The sequence below is a fragment of the Ornithodoros turicata genome, chromosome 1 (assembly GCF_037126465.1).
Source record: "Ornithodoros turicata isolate Travis chromosome 1, ASM3712646v1, whole genome shotgun sequence".
In the NCBI taxonomy this organism is placed as follows: domain Eukaryota; kingdom Metazoa; phylum Arthropoda; class Arachnida; order Ixodida; family Argasidae; genus Ornithodoros; species Ornithodoros turicata.
In genome coordinates, this window is record NC_088201.1 from 83,829,545 (window position 1) to 83,856,221 (window position 26,677).

Sequence of the window (26,677 nt, forward strand, 5' to 3'; positions counted from 1 at the left end):
GGTCTTCCCGTTTGCGTCATAGCAGGGCGGAGTTGCGGACATTGTCCCGACCCCACCCTCATAGGCATGGAGGAAGGAAACACAGGAGCGGCCCCTGACATGGTTTTCTATGTAGCCGGCGTAGCCACTGCTCGCAGCCGCCGCGAAGGGCTGTGGAATAGTCCTGTCTACCATGTGACCACACATGTGACCCAAATAGCATGGCGGCCTAATGGAGGGAAAGGGATCCGTGCAAATCTGGTGCTGTCCAGTGGTCAATATAAAGGAATACGCGTATAAAAAGTGGCATATAATTAATTACGCGGACACCGATGCGCATAACAAAGCGATGCGAGCGCAAACTGGAAAGAACGTCACGTGGTGGAGAGGACGTAATGGCAGTTTTGACTTGAGCGACCGTGGTGACGGTCCCCAATAACATCTGTGGGAAACCGCCGCTCCTGTGTTCCCTTCCTCCATGCTCGCAGGTCAGATAAAACTTGCCGCAATCTATTTCCTGTCATCTGAGAAAATTGCTCGCCACTATCAGTACAACCAACTATTCATTGCAGAAGCAGCTTCTCACATTCTGAAATAAGAAGGAAAGTGCGCATACCTCATTAGTGCCGCAAGCAATACCGTCCACGGCAGCCACTTCTCCCGTTTCATAAGTGGACTGCATGTATAGTTTCCCGTCAATCAAGACCGTTGTGTTAGTGTACTCCGTTCTACAGGCGATTCTACAATTTTTCATAGGCTTGCTCTGAAAAGAAAAAGAAAAAAACACAATCTGATATATTACACTACTAGGTTGATGTAACATAGTCGACAAAAAAGAGAAAACCGGAAATGACGGAATATCTTGCTCTGTTTCGGTTCAACCACTGTTCCTTTATCCGCAACGCCACATCTGCGGATCTGTCTTGTTGCATGAAAGAGGTACGTGCGCTAGAGGATGTGACTGAACTAACACCGACTTCAGATGAATAGGTATTCCGTTCGAAAGGGCAGCTTTCCCTTCGCATTTTAGCTTGGTTTCGCATTCGAGCGCTATTCTCTAACTCGCCACCAACTTAGCAATGTATACCAATAGCAGTTTATAGGTACGGGCTGCCATATGTTTGAAATGATCGCTTTTCTGTACATGAAATTGCCACATGTGTCAGCAGTTTGCATTGACATTGAATTGCTGTTGTTTCGAAGACACAGAGGAACCAGCAGTCTGTTCATTTGATTACCTTGTCCTTAAAATATGTGTGTCCTGTATCCTTATAGCTACGAAAGCACAGGGTATCAGCCGTGATAACGTATCCGGGTAAGAGGTCAGATGTGTAATTCTTCTTCACGGTATATGTCGTACGGACACAACGGAAGTTCTCCAGGCTGTAAAGGTCAAAGTTTGAACGCAAAAGTACGTAAGTTAGCTTGCTTAAACCTCTTCTAGATGTTATATCCTTGGATATTGATGCAACGCAAAGGTATCTCCATCCAAGACTGCATTCTCGCTCACTGTCTTACCTTAGTAAATTTTTCATTTGCTGGTCACAGCAGGGAGAGAATTGATGCTCACGCTCGGTTCCTGTCACGTAGCTCATTAAATAGCCTAAATCCCATCCACAGGCCTTCGCCCCCGGGTGACCTTTGTAAAGTGGGGCTTCGCCGTCGTGCACACAACCTAGGCTGTAGAACGGATTAAAAGTGGAATAACGCCTGCTCTGAAAGCGGTACTTACGAATGTGCCACTTCATGAGCGAAACAACGGACGAGCTTGTAAGATTGGTAATCATCCTCGCATATGGCCACTTTGTTTTTTGTGCACACTGCTGCAGCCATCGCCATGCCTGCAAAGCACACCGTAATCCTTTGACATCGATAAAACCGCACTGCTGTGAACAGGGACAAGAGGACACAACAGATGCACTGAACTTCAACCCAGACGTTTTATTTCCAAATCTGTCATTAGCGAGTTTAAATACATCGGAGGAGCTCTACACTCTTAAAAATGAACTTCACCGCATAGCACGCTCCTAGCCAATCATCATCCAGAATGATATGGTTATCTGCCCTGATTTGTTGAAAACGGGAGGCGTACGCCTTTTTTGTGACAATTATGAACAGCATAAATGTCACAAAAATGGCGTACGCCTCCCGTTTTCAACAAATCAGGGCAGATAACCATATCATTCTGGATGATGATTGGCTAGGAGCGTGCTATGCGGTGAAGTTCATTTTTAAGAGTGTACGAAAACGGTACGAAAACGATACGAAAATTGAAGTTCTCAAATCGAAGCTTAGCAATGCGATGTCACCCGATTCAAGGAAACGGGCCGATCCGTTTTATGTTTTCGGAACTCTTATGGTGAACACCTTCCGATCTACCTAAAACTCCCTATTTATAACACTTGACATCTTTTACTTCTTTATTTTGGTTATTTCTTCTGCTTTCGTTGCTCTTCAGTCTCGGCAGCACGTCGCCGTCGATCGCATTCTATTTTCGTTTGTCGCCTACTTGACCCGGCACTACTACTTGATTGGCTCTCCATTGTATACTTCAAACTCGTCCCCCCCCCCCCCCCGCACGATCAGATTGGCCCGCGCATCTGGCACGCCACAACATCCTCCTCCGCTCGGCGCGCGCTACCGTCTGCACGTCTGTCCGCAGGTCGACACCAGTGGAGTGCAGCTGTAGCTTCCACAGTTTCGCCACGAAAACCACGAAAACCCCCCTTGACCACGTGATCATCCGTAACGAATCACGACAAAATAGCCGGAAAACGGCGCCAAAAAGCGCGCGCTGGCTGATCGCACTGCGCATGTGCACTGCGTGCCCTCTCCACACCCTCTCACTCATCTTCTCTACCCCCCTCCCCCTGTTCCGAGCGCTTCGCCAGGCCATCTGCTAATATTATCGGGAAGCAGAAAATGAAAATCCAGAAGACGAAGGAATTCACATATACAAATTTATTGACACGGTAAACATATACACAAGAAGCAACCTTTGAATGCAAGTAAATCTACACGATTATTACAGAATACTGCAAAATAAATAGAAAATAAATAGTGCCGAGCAGCAGAAAGCGTGACTATCATATTATACAATCCTTAAGGGAACCTATTCGGTTTGGAGAAAGTAGATATTATTATACATTTATATAGCACGTGAGGAGTCGCAGAAGCCATCCGCTTCATCCCAGCACAACTGTCGAATATTTCTGGTGACAGGGGCCACATGCTCGCGGATCGCAGGGCCACGAACAGCTGTCGGTGTCTGAATGCAAAAGAAAAAAAAAAGACAAGAGAACCTGTTAATAATATGGTAAACCCGAGCACAGGCAACGTTAATTGGCTGAATACGCTCTGTAAGACATGCCAGCGTTACGCGCCTAATGTCGACTAATGCCAAAATTGGAGGAGCCCTGCGTGCGCGATGCACGCTGTTTTCCTTTTCATGCACACCAGTGTATTAAACATCAGACACATTCAAATAGCGGAACAAAACGCAACAAGTAACGCCACGCAGAATCATCAACCAGATCATGACTGATCACCGGCAGAAAGTGATGTAATACGGGGCAAGGCGTACCTCCATGCACACAGTTAGGCGACAGTATTAAACGTCTGATCACTGACATCCATCATACGTTTGTGTGCTTACCTTTCATTCAGGCGTCCGTCCATGGCTCGAAGATCCTCGAAATCCACGAAACGAAATCACCGCCTGCTCACATATGTAGACGCGAGCTACACAACGGTCAGACGGGTCGGCGCCTCGAAGAAACGAACGCGGGCGTATCCACCGGTTAAATAAGCTTCAGCCAATCAGAGATCGAGAAAGGTCACGTGGGGGACCGGAGCCAATGGAAAGTAAATAGCCGGAATTTGGCGGGAAATGCCAGCGGCGACACTATTTTCGCGGCGGCGAAACCGGCTTACTGTGCCTCCTCTGGCTGTAGCTTCCACAGTTTCGCCACGAAAACCACCGCCCCCCTTGACCACGTGATCATCAGTAACGAATCACGACAAAGTAGCCGGAAAACGGCGCCAAAAAGCGCGCGCTGGCTGAATGAACTGCGCATGTGCACTGCGTGCCCTCTCCACACCCTCTCACTCGAATTATCTCCCCCCCCCCCGTTCCGAGCGCTTCGCCAGGCCATCTGCTAATATCATCGGGAAGCAGAAAATGAAAATCCAGAAGACAAAGGAATTCACATATACAAATTTATTGACACGGTAAACATATAAGCAAGAAGCAACATTTGAATGCAAGTAAATCTACACGATTATTACCAAATACTGCAGAATAAATAAAGAATAAATAGTGCCGAGCAACAGAAAGCGTGACTATCATATTATACAATCCTTAAGGGAACCTATTCGGTTTGAAGAAAGTATATGTTATCATACACATATATAGCACGTGATGAGTCGCAGAAGCCATCCGCTTCATCCAGCACAACTGTCGAATTTTCTGGTGACAGGGGCCAATGCTCGCGGATCGCAGGGCCACGAACAGCTGTCGGTGTCTGAATGAAAAAACAAACAAACAAAAGGAACCTGTTAACGATATGGTAAACCCGAGCACAGGCAACGTTAATTGGCTGAATACGCTCTGTAAGACATGCTATCGTTACGCGCCTAATGTCGACTAGTGACAAAATTCGAGGAGCCCTGCGTACGCGATGCACGATGTTTTCCTTTTCATGCACACCAGTGTATTAAACATCAGACACATTCAAATAGCGGAACAAAACGCAACAAGTAACGCCACGCAGAATCATCAACCAGATCATCACTGATAACCGGCAGAAAGTGATGTAATACGGGACAAGGCGTACCTCCATGCACACAGTTAGGCGACAGTATTAAAAGTTTGATCACTGACATGCATCATACGTTTGTCTGCTTACCTTCCATTCAGGCGTTCGTCCATGCCTCGAAATCCACGAAACGAAATCACCGTCTGCTCACATACGTAGACGCCAGCTACACAACGGTCAGACGGGTCGGCGCCTCGGAGAAACGAACGCGGGCGAATCCACCGGTTAAATGAGCCTCAGCCAATCATGATCGAGAAAGGTCACGTGGAGGACCGGAGCCAATGGAAAGTAAACAGCCGGAATTTTGCGGGAAATGCCAGCGGCGACACTATTGTCGCGGCGGCGAAACCCGCTTACTGTGCCTCCTCTGTCGACACCGCAGTTTTTCTTTTGACATGAGAGGTGACTGGCACATGCTCGAGAGGACTAATACCACTCACATATACGAAGTCCTTTACAAGTTTGAAGGTGTTTGCGCCAGAGGGCAATTCAAACAGTGCGGCAATATTTATGTTGATAGTTCTCCTATCGCATGGTTATTTTTTTACGGCAAAGTCTAACCCAAGCCCCTGTGTCACAAGCCACTGGGCGCAGGCGGGTCAGTTATGATTTTCATTGCTGTCTGTGGTTAAGAAAAGCTGCCATTCTTATTATTGTTACGATTAATATGCCACCGGAATCCTTAAATCTCACAGCCACACGTAGTGTCAAAGCAATATTTTACCGGCCTCCTTCCCATTGTTATGATTCAGTGGTCTTTCTTTTCCTTAATTGCCTCAGTTTAGCTTGTCCTTGATGGCAGGAACAGCATTACTGGGCGTTAGGTTTTCATGTCTACGCGTCAACGTTCCGCGGTAATGAGTGTCAACGATGAAGGAACGAATAACCGAGAGACACGGGACACGAAGACAAGCACAAGAGTTCTCCCGTGTCTCTCGGTTATTCGTTCCTTCATCATCATGCACCAGTTAGTCTGCGCCCTATCCCTTTCATCGAGTGTCAACGAGTTTGTCTGTACACTTGAGTATATCCAATTCGTTATCTGGTTTGTCATTTTCTGCCCGGTCTGTCCCAAAAACGCTCTGTTCTTAGGCGACCCTGTAAAATTGATGTGATAGGTCGGAAATAAAATAAAATTGAAATTGAAACTATTGTTGTTGTTGACCCAAGTACCAGGGATGGGCTATAACACATTTTTTGACTATTTAAATATAAATACAAAATACTTTTTTGAAAGGGGCATTTAAATACTCTTCATAAATACTTTTCAAGATAAGTATTTAAATACAATCTATAAGTACAGTATTTAAGTACCGTAACTACTACCATAAATACTGTGAGGAACATGTCATCTGCAATTAGAGAAATAACAATGAAGGTAACAACAAATCAGCAACGAACAATAGCATTTATCTGTTAGACTATCGTGGCGATTTTAATATTAGAAGCTTCTCAAAGACTGCATCGTTTAGGCATCTTTTGTTCGGCCGTACAATCAGATTCGCAAAGGAGAACAGCATCTCTCCAGGTGGCGATGAACAAAGGGTTGTATTAAATTTGACGAAGATGCTTCGTAGAACAAGGTAATTGGGTAGCCGCAACCGTAGTCCGCAAGAACACTGAAAAACTTGCCATCTAAAATGGTTGGTCGCATGTGCATGCTAGCGCAAGCATGGCATATAACTGCGCCCCAAGCTCTCCCTTCTTCCCGATAGGTCAAATGCAGGGCAACTTTAAGATATGAGTCAGTATATACGGTATTTAGGAGTATTTATAAAGTATTTACAAGAATAACTACCCAAAAATTTGTATTCAAATATAATTATAAATATATTTTTCAAGTCTGTATTTAAATACACAATATAAATACATGTATGTATATTTTAAATAGCATTTTAATTACAATGTATTTAAATACTGCCCATCCCTGCCAAGTACCATCTTTCAATTGTTGGTGGAAGCAACGTACGCTGCTATGCCCCTGACACACGGCCACTCTAAAGGACCTAAAAATAAGGATACCTATCCTACGGACGTTTGTGTATACTGACACACGAAAACACAGGATCTGCTTTAGTGCAGCTCCTTTTCGGAAGAGCAGATCAGTAATACCTATGTGATTGGAGAGGGATAGTGTCACACGCATAGGGAGCCAGCAATTTGTTATTGATGATGATGATCCGAGATATTTTTTTTTTTTGGCACGTCGACAACAAAGGTCATAATGCGCCAAAACATTGCCAGCAATGTGTACAACAGCTTAACCATGGTTGTAAAGTCTAGTGCAATCGATCGTATTAAAGTTCTAATATATTAACGGAACTCTTTTAACAATTCACTAAAAAATAACTACAGAAGTGGGATACAAATCATGTTATGTTTTTTCACTAAGCTCCCTAGCTTAGTGCCAGCCGTGTGTCTCCTACGTTTCTTCCTGTCTATGCCTTTCACGCTGGTATCACCGCCAAGTTCACACCAAATTTGGATTTACTTTGATGCAGATCATCGGCTGGCTCACTAAGGCCCGGTTTCACCAACGCCGATTAACATTTGAACCGAGATCACCGGCCCCTTAGCGTGAATTTAACACTTAACTCTGCTTGACTAAAGGGAGTTATTGTCACTGAAGCATTCGTCATGTCACCAACCAATTTTTGTAACAAAAAATATTTGAGTGTTGATTTCATGGTTTAGCAACCCTTGATCACGGTTTAAAGTCAACCAGCATTGGTGAAACCGGGCCTAAGTCAATTCGAGTCGCAAACGAGATCTCCTCTTCCGAGAAGGAGTGGTACGTGCGCAAACACACACACCAGCCACAAACGTCGTTAGGATAACTGCACTTTTCTTGAAAGACCATTAGGCTGCCCGTGTGTCAGGAGCATGACACCGTTACAACCACTAACATATGAAAGCTGAAACTACACTCCTAAAAATGAACTTCACCACATAGCACGCTCCTAGCCGACCATCATCCCGAATGACAACGTTCTCGCCCTAGATTTGTTGAAAACGGGAGGCGGAGCCTATTTTGTGCCATTATGCACGGCACAGAATAGGCTCCACCTCCCGTTTTCAACAAATCAGGGGCGAGAACGTTGTCATTCGGGATGATGGTTGGCTAGGAGCGTGCTATGTGGTGAAGTTCATTTCTAAGAGTGTACAATCAATGATATTCTAAATGTGGGCAAGTGTTTTGAAGAAAAACGAAACTAGAGCATTGTAAACATAGTTTGTTATTCCCGTTAATATTATACATCCGCCAATACCCGGTGTTAATAAAGGGGTACTACAGTACAAAAATATATCATCGCGGAGCGAAAGACGCCGTTAAATTGATACTCCATCACAAAAGGAACGGGATTTCATGTGGTGCGTCATTCGTGATTTACGACCGAATGTTGCCGCTATTTACCCTTTCCCCCTCCTTCTCGAGAAGGCCAACAATGTGGAACGGGCTCTCATTGGTATCCTCGAACAAGTTGTCCAATCATCGCAGAAGCCCCTTCGAGCAGGTCAATCCGTGTACTCTTCGCCCTGTCGCGCTTCTTGAGAAGGAGAGGGAAAGCGTACATTGGAGTTCCTTTTACTTGTAGCAGCCGTTGAAACGACGATGGAGTGCGGCCTAGCGGTGAGGTTTGGCGCGCTCTCCACGTTGAACGATGAACAGTTTCGAACCAGGTTTCAACAAGTTCGAACCTTTTCCCTGAAACGAGCTGGTTTCTCTGCACTGGTGGCACGGACGGAGCACTCTGAACCTGCCCAGGACGGCAACCAGCCTGCCGAAGCCTACGACTCCGGTAGTAACACTCGCCACTTCGCCATCTGCCTCCCGTCCTTCTTCAACTGCGACTCCACCTCTGGTTCGTGCAAGTAGAGACACAGTTCAGTTTCACATGTGTCACCACGGAAGTCCGGAAGTTCCACTACGTCATTTCTGTTCTGCCTCCGCAGGTGACCCTTGATGTATCGGACTCGCTGCTCCAACCTTCTACAACGCACCCTTTCTCAGCTCGAACGAAGTTGTCATCAGTCGCACCATAGCTTCAGACCTCAAGCGCCTCCAAATTCTACTGCCGTCGAAGAACTCGGCGACCGCAGGCCATCCCAGATCCTGATGCACACGAAGAACCTCCTCGGCTCTCGTAGCCCTACTCTCGAGCGCGGACCATTAAAGGAGCTTGCCTTCCAACGTTTGCCCAACCACGTTGAGATAGTTCTGGTTACCGCTTCTGACCTCGACGTTGCAGCGCTTGCCGCGCTAGCCGACAAGGTGATAAAAGTTGCTAGTTCCACCATATCAGTCTCCTTGACTACCCAGCTTCAGCAAGAGCTTGTGGCAGTTCAGTTTCGCCACCCAGCCCCTGCTTCCATTGCCGCGGTACCCCCACCTGCTGTTCCACTCTGGGTGCAGAAGCTCAGCGCCTGTCCGATGTCGTTGCGGCTGCGTTTCCTCATCCGCACCCCCGGAGCCGGCCTTCTTGGAACCGTCATCATACAGTCATCGGGACAGACAATCAGGCAGCTGCCCCCCCTGGACGATTCCTGCGTCGATCAACTTCCCGATCGTTTCGGCAACGCTTCCCCGAAGTCTCTGCAAGTTTGCAACCTTGTGGGCATAATTCTAAACTCGGCGCTTCCGCGAGGCACTGTTGCGACCCCTGTGGCTTGCCGTGAAACGCCAGCGAGGATGGCAACTGCGACGACCGGTCCTCAATCTCCAGCCGATGTCGCCGCTGCCTTGTCTGAGTCAAGCGCAGCGAACTCCGTTTCTTAGCACTAGAGCTCAGGTCAGCGTCTTGCCTGCCACTGCAAAGGAACACAAACCATGTAGTGTACCATCTATCCGCTGTTAAACGGCTCTACCATTTAAGTCTTCTCCGAGCGCTCCCTCATCCTCTGCTTGGGTTTGCGCCCAGAGTTCCACTGCGTGTTCTTCGTCACCTCCGTTACTCACGTCATGCTTTGAGCCCACTTCCTGCATCACAACCGCATGATCGTTGACCCATCTTAGTGCCGTTTCCTTGACTGGAGGACCAAGCTCTACCTGAATGGCATACTACCCGAGCACTGCCCTCTCATCCCAAACGGAAGAAAACTTCCCGTTGTGTGCCTGTAGATATCCTTTCCCCGAAATTCGGATCTCACTGGAAGACAGACATTTTTCCGATGGACGTCCCATACATCTCCAAGTGGCCTAGGTTTGGACTTCCCACAAATATCAGTTGTTTGTCCTCACAGGAAGTTACACGGAGATGCCCGGACGCTGCACGGACTTACTTGCTTGCGTGTTCAGAGTCCTGTGTTTTCTCATTCTTTTTGATACTGTTTTATTGAGCTGCTGCGGAAGTGGACAGATTCTTACTAGGCGATTCTTGTAGGCGTTTTTTTCTGTCATTTTGTTTCAGCTTTGGCCACTGCTTTCTCTGCTGCTGCTCTTTGTTTCTTTCTCGTATTTCCGTTATGGAAAACGATCACGTAGTTTTAAAAAGCAAGAATAAAGACGTACATATATAAGCTCTTAGAACCATGAAGATCACTTAGAAAGGTAGTGGCATACCTTTCCAAAGAGAAAACAGATACTATACATTGCTTGTCTCGCGAGCTTCCACAAATTCGAGAGCCCTGTTTGCCTGCGAGTCAAACTAAACGGTGCGGTGTTTAAGTTTAACGCGATTGCGTATACCAATACCCCTGGACTGAAGAATTGCTTGATGTAATAACTCACTCTGACGGCAACGTCTGTCTTCCTTGCTGCTTTTGGTTTGAGCCGTTTAGTTGATTCATGGAAAGGCGAAGTCACGACACACCTTGCCATGTTTCTCTCTCACCTGCGAGATGTAACATCTCGTCAGGGACCCTATTCAGACAATTCTTCAAACAGCCGTTACGGTACCGTTACGGTACCAACGCTACGGATGTACGGCTAGGAGCGTTCATGTAGCTCCCAGATATGTCCACCTGACGTCCATTTCAGGATATGGACGTTGGGATCTATTTCGGACGTCCGCAGGAGATAGTGTGCTGTCTAGGATCGAATTCCTCCATGGCATCAAACCGCACACGGTTCCTCCACAATGGGCCGTCTTACTAGAGGAGTCCCTGGCCTTGACATTCCCCTCCGATTGGAACGACCAAGATTGGATGCACTCGGTGAAGTGAACTTTGGACTCGTCACTGCACGACGTCGTGCATTACATCAAAACCAGCGGTCAACCTATATTCGCCAAGCACCACAGGTTGCGCCTGTGAAACTCGTCATCACACGCAGTGAATTTGAGCACATGTTGGACATCGGCTTTGCTCGGCCTTCCAGCAGCAATTGGTCGTCACCACTCCACATGGTTTCCAAGAAGTCAGGAGCCTGGGGACCTCGCGGGGATTACAGGGCTTTGAACATCATCACTGTTCCCGACCGATATCCCATCCCTTTCATCCAAGGTTTTACGTTAAGCTTGCATGGCGCCAACATGGTTTTCAAAGATCCACTTTCGAAAGGCCTACTACCAAATTCCCATTGCTCCAAACCGCCATCACTACTCCTTTTGGACTGTTTGAATTTCTCCGGATGCCTTTCGGGCTTCGCAAAGCCGCACAAACATTTCAGCGATTCATCGACGCTGTGCCTCCAGGTTTGCCTTTTATCTTCGCCTACGCTGACGACATTCCCGAGGCCAGCTCCTCCGAGGACGATTACTTCCGCCATTTCCGGCTCCTCTTCAGGCAGTTGGGTCAGCAGGGTATTATCGTCAACGCGGAGAAATGCGAATTCGACAGTTCCTCACTTGAATTTTTTCGGTCACCACCTCAACGCCAGCGGCATCAAACCCCTGCCCAGCAAAGTCAAAGCAATAATGGACTTTCCTCGTTACGACACTTTACCGGCCTCGGTGGCTCAGTCGGTAGCGTGTTCGCCTTCTGATCCCGAGATCGCGGGTCCGAACCCAGCCGAGGACGCCAGCAACTTGGTGGCCGTCTTCCAACACGCCGTCCCTCCGCGAGGGACGTTAAATACGGGGTGCCGTGTGGTGAACTTTCATCGCACGTTAAAGAACCCTTAGGTGGGCAAAAACAATCCAGAGACCGAACGCTGTGGCGTCGCTCATGATCTCAGTTTTCTCGCGACATAAACCCCCAATTATTATTATTACGTTACGTTACGACGCTTTATGCCAACTGAGACAGTTTGTTAGCCTTATCATTTTCTATCACCGGTTTGTTCCTCGCTGCTCTAGCATACTCCACCCTTTAGAGGAACTGCTGAAGGGAACCGAAGGACCGCTCATGTGGGCTGAGCGCCAGACAGCCCTTGACACTGCGAAGTCCAGTCTCGCGAATGCTGGTCTTGTCGCTTAGAGCACTGCATGGGCCCGGGCTCACCCGAAAGCACGAGCCCGGACCGGACCGCGGGCCGGGCCGCGCCGGGCTTTGCGTTTTTTATGAGGGCCTGGGCCGGGCTCGGGTTTCAACCACCGGGCCCGGGACGGGTTCGACAACGCCGGCCATGGTCGGGCATGTACGCGAACATATTTCACGAGACGGGACAGCTGAATTTTCATGTCACTTTTTTTTTTCATTGGGTATCGGATATCATGGTATTCTCACTATCGCTTTTTTTTATCATGCTTATTTCGTATAATGGGTCAGGATTTCACACGTGCACTCACACACATTTAGGGACGATTGGTGTGGCGGGCGCTCTGAGAGTCCAGCACGATGGTCAGTTAAGTTAGGTGTTGGGAGGTATTTCGTTCCCGTGAGAGTCCGGCACGAGGGTCAGTTAGGTGTTCTGACACATTTCGTTCGCGTGAGAGTTCGAAAAAGTGGAAATAACCCCGGTGCACGCGCAATAGAGCGGAGATGAGTCTCTCTTGAACCGCAAGGTACATATATATCGCCCACACGACGCTGCGCGCTCCTTTCCCAAGCGAGCAAGCACCAAGCATAGAGCGGCTTGCCGGCAGAAAAACACAGCTGCTCCGTTCGAGTGTACCTCCTCACTCTCCACCAATTAGATGTGTCCTTTTCCTCGTTGCGCTGTGGTCTTTAGTAAATCTAAATACGCCTCCGGGCCTCGAGAACAAATAGAGCAGAGGCGGGCTGGGACTGGGCCTGAGCATGGAAACACGGGGACGGGCCGGGTGCGGGCCGTAGCAGCCGGGCCTGGGTCCTGAAAATTAGGTCCTTGCAGTGCTCTATTCTCGCCCACCCTGCCCATGGCACCCCGGCGTCACTAATGGCAGACGCCTCAAACGATGCTTCGGGTCTGTTCTCCTAGCAAAAGTTTGGCGGTCATTGGCACCCCATCGGATTTCTTTCCAACAAGCGTACCAGTGCTCAGTCACATTACGAGCTTTCGAGTGTGAGCTCGTGGCGGCATACTCGTTCGTAAAGCACGTTCGCCCTGTCTTGGAAGGCCGACAATTCACCCTTCTGACGGATCACTAACAGCGCTCCACCTCCACCTCCATACTCCAAGCGAAATTCGTTATCTCGTTTTCCTCTCGGAGTTCTGTACCATCATTCGCCACATCAATGGCTCTGACAACGCACCAGCAGACACGCTCAGCCACGTCGAGAGCCTCTCATCATCGCTTGAGTTGTCTCTTGACACTCTCACTCGATTCCAGCCCACCGACGACGAATTCCCCACTTCATCTCCTTTCAAATTCAAAATTCAAAGATACCCTCCTGTCTGGAACCACCCTACCTGTAAACTGCGACATGTCCACGCCCCCCCCCCCCCCCCCGGACTCTTTATTTCCCCGAGCCCTCTCCGTTCTCTTTTCGACAAGCTGCACAGCCTCGCTCAATCCTGGCATACGACGAACGTTGAACCTGATCGCAGCGCCCTACATTTGGGTTAGGATGAATGCCGGCGTTCCCTTCTGGGTGCGAGCTTGCTTAGCAGATCAGCAATGCTAGATACATCGCCACACAGTCACCCTGCATTCCCGTTTCCTCCACGCCCCGACTCCCGTTTCGACAAGGCCCACATCGACATCGTGGGCCCATCACCAAATACGGATGGGAAGGGCTACATCCTTCCCTTACAAAAATGAAAATTTACTTTCAATTGACAATCGACTTCCTTTTTATTGACCGTATTGACTTCCTACTTTCTTTCTTTTATTGACTTTAGTCAATCAAAAGCCAATTGGCAAATAGTTGACACAGATTTACTGCATTTCAATTGCCATGAGTCAACTGGCAGCAAATTGAATTTTGCGTTACTTTTTTACCACAGAAAGTGCAGCCGGTACACAGCCATAACGGTTATCAAGTAGCAAGCACAGCGATCCCCGTCGCCAAATTTCAGCAGGTACGAAGCCGTCACTTCTATGGAACGGCTTTGTGCCCGCTGAATAATGTGTGTGCCTCCTGAACCGTGTACTCGTGTGCTTGTTGAATAATGTGTGTACCGGCTGAATATGTGTGCCTTCGGTTGGAGCGTATAACGTTGCTCCGCGCTCCGCCGGTGAGGAGTGTCATGGCTGGTCATGGCACAGCGTATTCTTCCGCAGTGCATTCCTTCCCTTCCCGCTTCCCTCGTTGTTGCCCGTTGTCTGCGCTGCAACCTGCAACCTCGGCTTTGAGAAGGATGACAGCCTTGCTTTTTAAGTACAGGTTTAATGTTCGCTGAAGGTAAGTCAACCTAGCTGTGATGCATCGTACGACACCTGCGTTTTACTCGTGTTTAACCATCGAAGTACATTCTGTTGCAGAGAGTGGACGCATTGCAAATGGCGGTAGGAGAGGATCGGCTACATCGGTGAAGCGACGATGTACGTTACAAGCGAAATTAATTGTATTCTTTCGTTATAGGTGACCGTGGGACTGTCGATTGCAAGGACGTGAGTTAGAAAATGGTGTAATATTCGAGCATTCACGTTGGAACAATACCAGCGTGATATTCACTTCGGTTTCTTTACAGGTTGTTTCCTGGTCACGCATACGTGTGCAAAATTGCAACTGCTTCTCACATCGAAGCGTGTCTGGGTGCCACTTGCTTGGACAATTGTTCGTCGACCATTTCGTTTGAGGAACTGTCGAGTTCGTCAGTAAGAGTGATCTTGATTGAGCTTTGCAGTGCCAGCCTGTTCGAAGTTTCGAGGATTGTGTGTTCGACGTTTGGAGGACTGCCTGGTGCATCGGATGGGTTGTGTGTCCGTGCAACGTGTGTTGGGATTAGCTGGGGATACAACATGTGTGTGTTGGGATTAGTGAGTAGTGTATGCTTTCCTTTTCGGCAAACGACGATGTACTAAATGCAATTTAAGGGTACGTGGAAGCCCATACATTTTTGTGTTTCATGTTCGATGTCCTTGGAGCATTTTCTTCGTTTCATTTTCTTTTTTGCGAAGCCTGGAGGTCATTTTTCTGTATTTTCTGTAAGACAACTCGGGTGGTACGATGTATCTCGCGTATTAGTGGTTACAAGTAACCCTTCAATACGTCCTGTACACTGTGGCTCCTGGCGTTCGCAGGGACGTCGCAGAGTTGTTTCAGGGGGCACGGGGCACCTGCAGCTTTCGCAGGCACCGCGGAACACAGAGTCAATAAACACAGTGCCCATTCTTAATTGAAAATAGTCAATCACCAGTCCATAAAAAGGCACATAAGAGCCAGTGAATACAGTGCCTAATCTCAATCGAAAATAGTCAATCACCAGTCAATATAAAGACACCGGCCAATTATCAATAAGAAAACGATAAGAATAAATCACCCATGGATTAAACGTAAATTGACATTTCACTGGTATACGTTGACTTTAGTCAATTTACGGTCAATTGAAAGGAGACGTTTATTTTCGTAAGGGTTACACGTATGGATCACTTCACAGGCTGACTAGCTCGCTCTATCGCTCTGTCTGACGCCGCCCGCTGAACCCGTTACCTGAGCCTATGTTTCCACCTGGATCAGCCGTTTTGCTGCGCCCTCTGATGATATTACCGACAGAAGACGACAATTAGAATCGCACGTGTTCCACTCCACTACCAAAATCCTTGATTTCACTCGGGTACGTACAACTGCTTGCCACTCTGCAACCAGCGGCCTTGTTCAATGCTTTCACCACACCATCAAGGCAACCCTGATGTGTCGCAGTAGCTCATCCACTTGGGTCTCTTCTCTGCCCGACGCGCTACTTAGCATCCGCACAGCGGTCATGTCGGAACTCGTCTGTGGGACACCTCAAAGCCCTCCCGCAGAATTCTACTGTTCGCCTCCGCTGTCAACAGAATAAGCACCACTCACCTAACTCGCAAGCCTTCAAAAGGTCTTTGCATTCTTACGGCCTTCGCCACTTGGATGCGCGCAGTGACGGCGTCCTTACTTCACCCGCGACCTCTGCTCATCATTGCATGTGTTCATCCGGACGGACACTGTCCGGAAATCGTAACAGCCACCTTACATGCGACAGCACTTGGCTATCCAACGATCATCCAAGACCACCACCTTCCGGGTGAACGGACGCAACGAAGTGGTGTCCAATGACCACGTTCGCCCGGCTCATCTCATCAACCTCCTCGCGTCTCCCACAGCCTCCATCTCTCCTGATCAGCCGTCTGCTCCTGACAACGGCCCTCAAGTTACCGATCGCCCATGCCGCAACACTGTGACACGGGAAGACTCTTCTGGCGGAGCGCCATGCAGCCGCCGTCGCAACGACGATAACGCGTTGCCTGACGGCGAGCTTTCGCGCGCTCCGCGCGTTGTACGACTAGACAGTTTCGAATCAGCTTTCAGCAAGTTCAGACCTGTTTCCTGGAACAAGCTGGCTCCTCTACAGGCTTGGAAATCACGAACGACGCAACCGGTGAATCCTGTTCCTTTTCTATTGGTGTCAAGGGAACTACACCTTTCATTCCGCAAGAAGATTTTTGTTTTCAGTGTAGTGCCCTTTCAACAGCAAATGAAGAATGAAGTATACTTACCATCAGTCTTGTTGTCCAGATTATTGTTATCACGTGCACTCGCAAGGTCAAAGCTTCAAAGGAGAGAGTCGTCATATTTTGACAAGAATGTTGAAACATCGAACATTGCCGGAACAGTGCATGTGCATTCTTTTTTTTTTTGTTCATTCTACGAGGTTGATGCATCAATATACCCAAGTAAAATCATTAAAACCTATATTTACCCCCAAAACGTGTCACTGCTTAACTCTCATTTTATGCTTTGGTTGCTTCACTGCCTACACGCTAGCACCAGCGAGCTTGCTGCAGAGCTATGCAGGGTGTTGTAGTTTTCTTCTTAGCCTTTGCAGAATTTTCAGAAAGAAGCTATGAGAGCAGCATAGATGTCATTTTTTTCGGTTTTTTTTTTTTTTTGCAGTTGAGTTCTACAGCCAGGCCAACATCCCCTCGAAGAAAGTGCGCAACTACAAAATCACTAATTACCTAAAATTAATTCATTAACTTTTCCATTAGGGAATTGCGGGCAGAAGCAAATAGCAGATTGAGAGACTATACTAGTTGCAAGACATTTCACCTCTAAAAAATCCTGAAACATGCACGTGCATTAAAATATTCCCCCCGAATTTTGATATGCAAATGAGCCAAAACCGAAATCACGGTGACCGGGAAGGCAAAGAGTACAGCGCTGATTTCAGGTCAGAGGGCCGCGTGGCTTGGAGCGATGGAGATGATCGGAGTAGGTGCCATTCAGCTGGCCAGATAAACCGCTTTCCAACTCAGATAAGCCTCCGTCGGAGAGGGTGATGCGCTCCTCGGGCGCGCTTTTTCGCTTTCGGCTCATTTTGCATACTGAAATTCAGCGATGGATATTTCACGGCACGCGCTTTTTTGCGCTCTTTGCGCTATTTTCTTGATTTTTAAAAGATATAATGAATTTCAACGAGGGTTGTCTCCCGTTTTGTTATCTCGCTTTTTCCGAAATTTCCTAATTAAAGAGTGAATTAATAAATTACAGGTAATTAGTCGTCCTGTAGTTACATAGGTGGTTCCATAAGTGTCCGGCCCGAGGTTGAAATTGCGCGCAAATTTGAAAATGCGATTAAGGACGCGTGGCGCCATCTGTTGGAGGGCCGGAGCACCACCCTCAACCCTCTCCATGCTTTTGTCGGTTGGAGAGCGGCATTTCAAACAGCCAGGGTGCACTCTTCAGTTAAAATGGAAAAAAATCGAGTACCGCGCTGTGATAAAATTCTTGACAAAAGAGGGACTTTCGCCTAAAGATATTAAAGGGCGACTGGACAACGTGTACAGGGAAGCCTCTCCATCGTATACAACGGTAAAAGACTGGGGTAAGCAGTTTCGACTGCGGCGAGAGTTCATTGAAAATGATCCACGCGATGGTCGTCCAGTGGAAGTGGTGACACAAGAAAATTTGTCTCTTGTCGAGGAGGAAGTGCTGAGCGACAGACTTCTGAAGGTGAAGGAAATCTCAGAAAGGCTGTGGCTTTCCACAACAACCGTTTTTCGCATCATCGGCGAGGGCCTTCACATGAAAAAGGTAAGTGCGAGATGGGTGCCACGACTTCTCTCGTCAGTTCAAAAGCAACAGCGCGCCGTCTGTGCCACATAGTTTTTGGAGCTCTGTCAAGAGAACGAAGAAGAAATATTGAAGTCAATTGTCACAAGGGATGAGACTATGGTGCTCTACTATGATCCCCTCTCGAAAAAGGGGTCGATGGAATGGCGCAAACCAGGAGAAGCACCCCCAAGAAAAGCCAAGGTCACACAATCCACACAGAAGATCATGACAACAATATTTTGGGATTGTCACGGGATCCTCCTCATCGACTTCAAAGAGAGGAACACCACAATGAATGCGACTTATTATGCTTCACTCCTGCACCGACTGCGAGACGCCATCAAGGAAAAGAGACGCGGCAGGGTGAGTCGAGCTGTCCGGTTGCTCCACGACAATGCCCCTGTCCACACGGCTTCTGTTGCCAAGGCTGCACTGAAGGAATGCGGCTTCGAAGAAATCCACCACCCACCCTACAGTCCAGGCACCCTAGGCACCGAGTGACTACTTCCTGTTCTCAAACTTGAAGAGGGATCTCAGAGGACGGAGATTTCAAAACGATAGTCAGGTGCAAGAGGCAGTTTTCTAGCATTTTGCGGACAAAACTTCGAACTATTTTTTCAATGGTATAAGAATGCTGGTTGAAAGGTGTCAAAAGTGCATCGAAGTTAAGGGTGACCATGTCGAAAAGTGCAACACTTGTTTCGTCTCTATGACTATTAAAAGTTGGTCGGGCCGGAAACTTATGGAACCACCCTTACTCTCTTCCAGAGGATGTCCGCCTAGCCGTAGAGCAAAATTGCAAAAACGACATCCATCTTGCCCTCGTGGCTTTTCTATAAAAATCCTTTAAAGGCTAAAAAACACCCTCTATATAGCATGAAGGGAATTCTTCAGGAGGACAGCCGCCGATATTTCGAACGGCTGTGTTCGAAATATCGGCGGCTCTCGTCCTGGGGCAATTCCGTTCGTACTTCCTTACCGGTTCGCTGGATTTCTGCCCGTCTACCCTCTATATAGATTGTTTATGTTTGTATTTCAAGTACCTACAGGGAACCCTTACCTTGTTACGAGGAAGAACAGGTCAGCTCTTTTAAAGTCCTTGTTTGCGTGAAAGTGTTCAGCCATTTTCGACAATGTCGTTTTAGCGTCGACGTACTTGCTTTTCCCGAATTTTGTAATATAGCTTTCGCTGGTTACCTGTAAAACCACATTCAATGATTTGGGAATCACACATAACGACTGCGCCCTTAATGTTATTTTCTAAACTAGACAAAGTATTGCACCTCTAATATCCCCAGGGATATCAGGAGAAACGGTGGGCCGTTTCTCTACAGGCTTTTCTCGGCTACAGCCGTTGGGGTGTGCCACGCAGTATTGGCACAGGTCATCTCGAAACATACGTTGTTCAATATAATGGATGACGCCTATACAGGGTGCTTCAGTTAAGTCCCCAGACTAAATAATTCACGAGTGGGTGCACCAATCGCAGAACTTTCTTTTTTACAAGTATCTGTCCGATACCACCTACAAGCTGCGCCCCGTGTGAACGAGTGGGAGGCGCTCATTGTTTAAATAAAAATCGAAATAAATTTTGTGAAAAACATAGCTTCTAAACCAGGGCGCCATCGGCATTAAAAGGACGTAATTCATTGGTCGATAAGGCAGTTGAAGAGCATCCTTTTGCGCTTCACCGCCGAGAAAAATATGTAAACCGAAACCAATTAATTACTGCGACAAAGCACCCGCTTCGGTGGCTGACTTTCCTCTAAAAGGTGTCCACTGACGGTCCAAAAAGGGTTAGTACCAATTTTAATTCCGACGGCGCCCTGCTTTAGAAGTTGTTTTTCCACGAAACTCATTTTAATTTGTATTTAAATAATGAGCGCCTCCCACTCATCCACACGGTGCGCAGCTTGCAGGTGGCATCTTGCAGATACTTGTAACAAAGAAAGTTCTTCAATTAGTGCACCCGTTCGCGAATTATTTAGCCCGCGGATTTAACTGAAACACCATGTATACTAACACTCTGACCTTACACGGTGGGGTGACCACCTTTTATGATCTCCATAAGATATGGTACCGCTACATTGCACCAGTAAACGTTCCCCTTGATCTGGGGAACACTGCATTTTTCCAACGTTATATGTGGAGCATGAGAGACACGTCGAGCATACGCTTTCTACAGCGGCCGCTGTTATCTGCAGACCTACTGCTATTTCCGTGGTCCGCGTGCTCCGCACAAAACGGCTAACCGGAAAGAAGTGGACTATGTGCGGCGCGTTGGCGATTGCGCAGAGTTTTGCAGCGCTAGATGTTGTGTAAAATTGTTGAACAGCCGGGTAACAGATGTCTTTAATTGTAAGTCGGGCGGTGCATACTGCGTAAGGCATAATAGGTTCGCTGGCGGCACTACCCTTTAGGGGGCCGGTGAAAGGAGAAGCCACCAGAGGGAACAGCACCAGTGCCGACCAAAGCAAGAATGGCACGTCCGTCAAAATCAATAGCTACGCATTCCGGGGAGAACCCGGAGGCGTTTCAGTCTGACAACATCGCACCACCTCAACGACCACAATGGAATAGTTATGACACTGCAATAAACACTGCGTGCACAAACTTTAATGCGCCCCCACTCAACCACACTCAGCTGACGCTGGAATTCGCGTTACAGGAGTCGTAACAGTCATAGACTTTTTTCTTTGTTATCGCATCACTGCCTTCAGCAACTGTCGGAAAAATTTCCATTGGGACGCGTGCATTTTCTTGAAAAATTATTATACGAGAATGCGCGCAGCTGTAGCGACCTCTCTCATCTTCTGGTAGCGTGTTGTGACGTCAGATCCGCCGGGCGATTCCATAGGGCAACCGTACTTTCTAAGAATCATGGGAAAAGTGCCGACTTCCGTGTCTAGACTACCAGACGACGTATGCTATGGGTGCTGGAGGTGGATGTGTCTGGCTCTAGAAACATCTTTAGAAAGTGGTAAAGCGCAAATGTGAGAACCTGTGTGCATAAACTAGTTTACCGACGGTAAACACGCACGTAATGTAACATTGAGTATACATGATGAGCAACAAGCAGTATCTGGCATTGTAGACCTCAAGGGAATAGTCAGCCCTTCACAACAGCCACTCACACTGCTTCTGAAGCGACTGGGAAACCAATTTTAAAGACGCAGCGATCACAAAGCACCTTGCCTATCGGAACCTGTGAGGCGCTTGACACGGAAGCGAGGACACTGACGTCAATTCCGCACCAAATTACCGGTTACCTATTGCCTTTGAGAATCGTTTTACTACGAAGCGAGAGCAAGCCGTTCGGAGTAAGCCGAGAGGAGCCGTTCGACTGTGCAGCCCTATACATTTGACTTGCGGCGCTACGCAAAAATAAATAAAGAAACAGAAGTCGTGTTCCACTTTAGTGGACGGCTAACGTGACGTCGCAGAATGGTAGTCGAGTGAGGCAAATTTTCCAATAAGCCAGATTAAAAGCTTCCTTCCGCAGCAGGATTGCTGCAGTTACAGTCGTGTGTTTGTTTCTTAATTTGTTATCCTTGTTATCATAATGACTACTTCTCCTGACATGTCTTTTCAGATTACTTCCATGCTCATTCAACCAGATGAACTAATGGATGAAAGGACGAAATCTTAAACGTGTGAACTTATCAGCAAAAAAGCAAGTGCAATTTACGTCTCTCTCGATTGTCAGCCCAAGGATTCTTATCTGGACTCGTTGCAACTTCAGGGTATCGTACTTGAGGTTCACCTATAATAGAGACCTTCCTTATGAGTCGCTCATCAGGGCGGTACGCGAAATGTTTTGTCCTCCACATGTCACAGCTACACAGAGAATACTTACGGCGTTGATAACAATGGCAAGGTATCTTATAATGCTGGTCTTGTTGTACTTATACACTTTCGCATATCGGCTGTGGAAGACGAAATGAACTTCGGGGTAGTAGACCACGTCGTTTCGTTCACCTGGCAGGACAAGTGCGTTTTGTTGGTTAAGTGATAAGAGAAACGATGCTTCACCCCTGCACATGCTGTGAATGTGTGTACGTATCAGGCTTGTAGCTACGATTCTTAGCTAGCTTCAACTATTAGAGATACAGGCTCGGTTCGAACGTAACAGTGGTAGATCTTGTTCCCCTGATGCCAGTGCCGTTTTCAGAATTGAAATCGGCCCAGCCGCTGCTCCACAGTCCTTTGCCGAAACACCATGTGTTTTCCTTTGGTTTGTTTATTTTCGGCCCCGCAGACGCGCCCGTTTCCCTCACCTTCTGATGTGACAGAGGAAGAGGCATTCTAGGCGCTGCAGTTGCAAAATTCAGATGTGACAGCTGCCTGCCTAATACGAATCGAGAACCGATAACCAATCGCACTGTATCAGACTGTGCCACGTCTTTTATTTTTCTTTCTTTCTTTTTTGCCAATGCGGATCGTTGGTCAGGTTGATTCGTGCCGCAAAAAAAGCCATCCAACAAGCAAGCTTCAGACGCGGACACTCCCCCAATGTCTCAAGTCGCCGAAAGAACGCCCCTAGCTCTTTATTCGTTCCCTTTGTGGCCACTTGGCAATTTTCGAACTGCAGCCCCTAGAATGCCCCTGCCTGTGTTACATCATAAAGCGGTAACCGTATACGACGATTTCTCGACGGAAAAACGGCCAAATTTCTCACCAGCACGACAACTCGACGGAGAAACGGCGGGACGAACCGCATGCACAGATTTCCACTGCGGCGCACGGTGGCACCCTAGCGGGCGTTTTGTTAGTCCGTGTTAAATATTGACGATAAATATTTTGCTACACATAGAAACGTCATAGTGGCACACAGAAGAAGCTCTTGCGGTCAAATCATATTCGCAAAACAAGCGCTACAAAAGCGCCCTCAGACAGCAGTCGAGGGGCGACAGCATGCTTCCCAGTTCCCAGGTTGGTCATACTGGCATCCGAAAAGCCCGCTACGTCCGCTCGTGGAACGATAGCGCGTGGAGCAGTCCTATTGGCTGCCGTCGAGCGGCCGCTTCGGCTCTTCTCGGGATTTTTCTGTCCACCGCTGTCGTCGAGAAATCGGTGACATTCACATTGCTTGCGTCGGCTCAACGGAAAAGCGGTGACGGTGGCCGGTTTTCCGTCAAGAATTCGTCGTATGCGGTTACCGCTTAAGGTGAGGGAACCGCGAGCGCCTGCGGTCCCGAAAATAAACAAACCAAACACAAACACACGTTGGTTTTCCGACAAAGGACTGTGGAGCAACGGTTGGGCCGATTTACATTGTGAAAACGGCAACGGCATCAGGGGAACAAGATCTACGCACGTTGAAAGGGACCGTTGGAAGGGTGCGGAGGACGTTGTAGCCTGCGGAGCTACCGGTAGCAGTCTGCTAACAACTCGCTTAGAAGTCATGCAAGGTGCCCTCGGTCCTCGTAGGTACGGGAGATACACGGTAACGTGATCGACGGTCTGCTAACACTCTCTGTTATCTATAACGACATAATGTAAACACGCCTGCTTCACTGTGCTACCGGGAGAAGAATGGCCAGATGGCAACCGGGGGTTGCTATAGATTTACCTGAATTCTGCGCTAAAAGACCGAATGAAAATGCCGCGTTTTGACGTGAGTAAAGTCACATGCACTGTTAACATTGATAGCACTCCCGGCATGGTAGTCTCACCCTTTCGTAACTCGGTACAGGAACAGTAAAATTGATACGTTGCATAGCATGCCATCAAATCTGGCTTGATGGCTGGATGGGATACACATTATCAGGTTTTACATGACTCGCTATGTGCTTCAGCGTCTAGAAGTGGCACACGTATACCACAAAACACAGAAATTCACGCGCATTCACGCTTTCACAATTTGTTTCTGCAGCACGCGGATCACACAGCTACAACGTGCTTCCACGAAACCAACCACCATAATTTCTACTAGAACGTGCCTGCTCTATGGTGTAACAATCTTAAGATGTATTTGCAGCAATTCGTCAGCGTTTTCCTCTGTTAGCGCTCCCGTTGAGAGTGCAGCAATATACTTCTGCCGACGGAACTAGAACTTGAAGCATGAGAGTAGCGAATTGGGCGACTACGCAGATTTGTTCAGCGTAGAAAAATATCGGTTGTTGCGCATATCCAGAGAATCCGCCGTTTACGGGGCGTTTACGATTAGTTGCCACGGTCCGTCGTAAAGTATAGCGAAGAAATGCTCAGATTCATGGCACTGTGAGTAGCGTTACTCGTCTCCAAAAAAGGGGAAAAGTGTCGTATTTCTTGACGTACAGAAAGGAAGAAAGCTTGTGACTTTCTGATTCTAAATACAAGAATCTCTCTTTCTCCGTGTACAAAATCAGGATCCGCGTTTTACCGTGTTTTTCGGAGACAGACGGTATCCTACGACCCCTAGTTATGAAGTTTAAGCTTTAATCTCGTTAATGGAAAGTTGAAAGTGAAGAATATGCATGACAATAATTGGAAAATTCTGAGCAAACCAGATAATTATTTCCATCTTGAAGTCACAAAACTAACCCTGGAAACAGGATTGCAAATTACAGATTCCGAAGAAGCCTTTGCAAGTACTGACGCTGGATACAATCTTGAAAGACGAAGACGTTCAGAATTTAGGTAGTATGACATGACAGGAGCTCTCTTTGCATGCTTGAACCGTTACATTGTACGGACATCAAATGTCATGGAACATTCGCCTAAACCTACCAGAATTTCGGAGAGCAGAAGAGCCTCAACACTATTGAGTTTTTGACTTGGTCATAAGCCAGCGTCTTTGGGCAGTCAGGATAATCACCTTGCGAAATTATATTGGGAAGTCACTCTCATTTGAATATCGGTTACATATGTGCTATCTTCCTTGTGTCTTCTTGAGACGCTTTGCTGGTGAAACGTAGTTGCTGGCATAGTTCCCTACGAAGTGACGAATCCCTTATATTGCCTTACCTGAGTTACCGATGCGTTCTAATATCTCCACAGATTCCGAGGGAGCTACTCGTGCTTGTGAGGCATCTGTTTCCTCATCTCCCGTCATTCCTGGAATAGGGTTTGTCATTCAGTATTCACCAACGGCATATCCCACATATGAAAGTGTCTTCTTTTTTTTTTTCAACCAACGACATACTCTCGTCAGGTGTCATAAACTTCGTTACAAGTTGGAACAAGTCATTTCTCAGCATTTCATGGATCACATGGGACACAATCCACCTAAAGAGAAAACCGCGTCGACGGAAAGAGCACTTAACCTGCGTTCACACGGGGCAACTTTTTCCAGCAACTATAAGAATTTTCGAGTTGGTGGCAGTCGGCCTACACCATCAACCTCTAACAATTCGAGCTGCTGGGGATCGCTCGCCGAGCAGAATCTTCCGAAGTTGCTCGTGCACCGGCCAAACAGCCACAGAAGCGCTGCCACGTGACCCCCCATTGGCGTGACGTAATTTCGTTCGTGCCGTACTACCTGGCATGGGTTCAATTCTGCAGGCGTAGCTGAAAAAAAAAAAGTTTTTTTTTTTAACTATTGCCACACAAAGGTATACTATAGGTATTTTTTGAAGATAATGACGATCTCTGACTTAGGTTTGAATAAACTGTGAAGATAAACTGACTTAGGTCTGAATATTGGCAGTTGAAAAAAAAAGCCACCATCAGCTCGATTCGCACTCACGGCCTCCGGTTGCCGTAAGGTTGCTTGTGTGAGCAGCATACGGAGTTGCTACGCGTGAACACGGTCTCGAAGTTCGTCATAAGACGATGGTTCGAGTTGCTCCGAGTTGCTGGAAAAAATTGCCCCGTGTTATCGCTTCCTTAGAAACAAAAGGAGCGATGGCCTTGAGCTAGGAGCTACCGATATGTCATCGAGGATTAAACAACAACTACATGAATATTGATGGGATGAGGTGATTCACCGCAACAATTGCGGTACCATACTTCAGTGCATGCTCGAGGCCTGAGCCCGATATTGAAGCTACCAAAAAAAGGTCTCATACACTGTTTTCTCGTGGATCGACACTGCCACGTTGAATGCGCAGCGCCGTCTGGCCAGGGCAGCACGTTGAAAACTGTTTAGGGCCAGTTCTCACTTGGCGACGCCCTACGCAGCGTCGTGAGCGGGCGCAGCGAGTAGAAGCGCATTTCCGCCGCCCCGTCAGCTCGCCCCATTTTCATGTTCCCACCAGAGTGGCATTCCGTCGTCCAAAGCAGACGAAAAATCAGGAGACGTGGCCTTTCTGTGTCACCTAATTGGTCGCCAGCTGTCGTTCTCGGCAGCTCTCCCGACGTCGTGAAAGAAGGTCGGTATGACAGTTTTTTTTGGCTCGACGTCTCTCCTCTCCCGACTCCGAAAATGCGCGTCTCTTTCCACCGCCCGCTCACGACGACGCGTC

The 26,677-nt window shown here is 47.7% G+C and overlaps 1 protein-coding gene across 1 annotated transcript in view; it reads right to left on the reverse strand.

The window, feature by feature from the left end:
• LOC135401688 (venom metalloproteinase antarease TserMP_A-like) overlaps positions 1-26,677 on the reverse strand; it is a 52,649-nt gene that overhangs the window by 8,604 nt on the left and 17,368 nt on the right. Inside the window, exons 6-14 of the mRNA XM_064634211.1 lie at positions 25,239-25,328; positions 22,147-22,268; positions 21,979-22,053; positions 19,351-19,487; positions 16,733-16,785; positions 1,712-1,820; positions 1,498-1,659; positions 1,218-1,362; positions 596-742 (exon numbers count right to left, since the gene is read on the reverse strand). Of these exons, the coding sequence (XP_064490281.1) occupies positions 596-742; positions 1,218-1,362; positions 1,498-1,659; positions 1,712-1,820; positions 16,733-16,785; positions 19,351-19,487; positions 21,979-22,053; positions 22,147-22,268; positions 25,239-25,328 (1,040 nt within the window). The remainder of the gene's footprint in view (positions 1-595; positions 743-1,217; positions 1,363-1,497; positions 1,660-1,711; positions 1,821-16,732; positions 16,786-19,350; positions 19,488-21,978; positions 22,054-22,146; positions 22,269-25,238; positions 25,329-26,677) is intronic.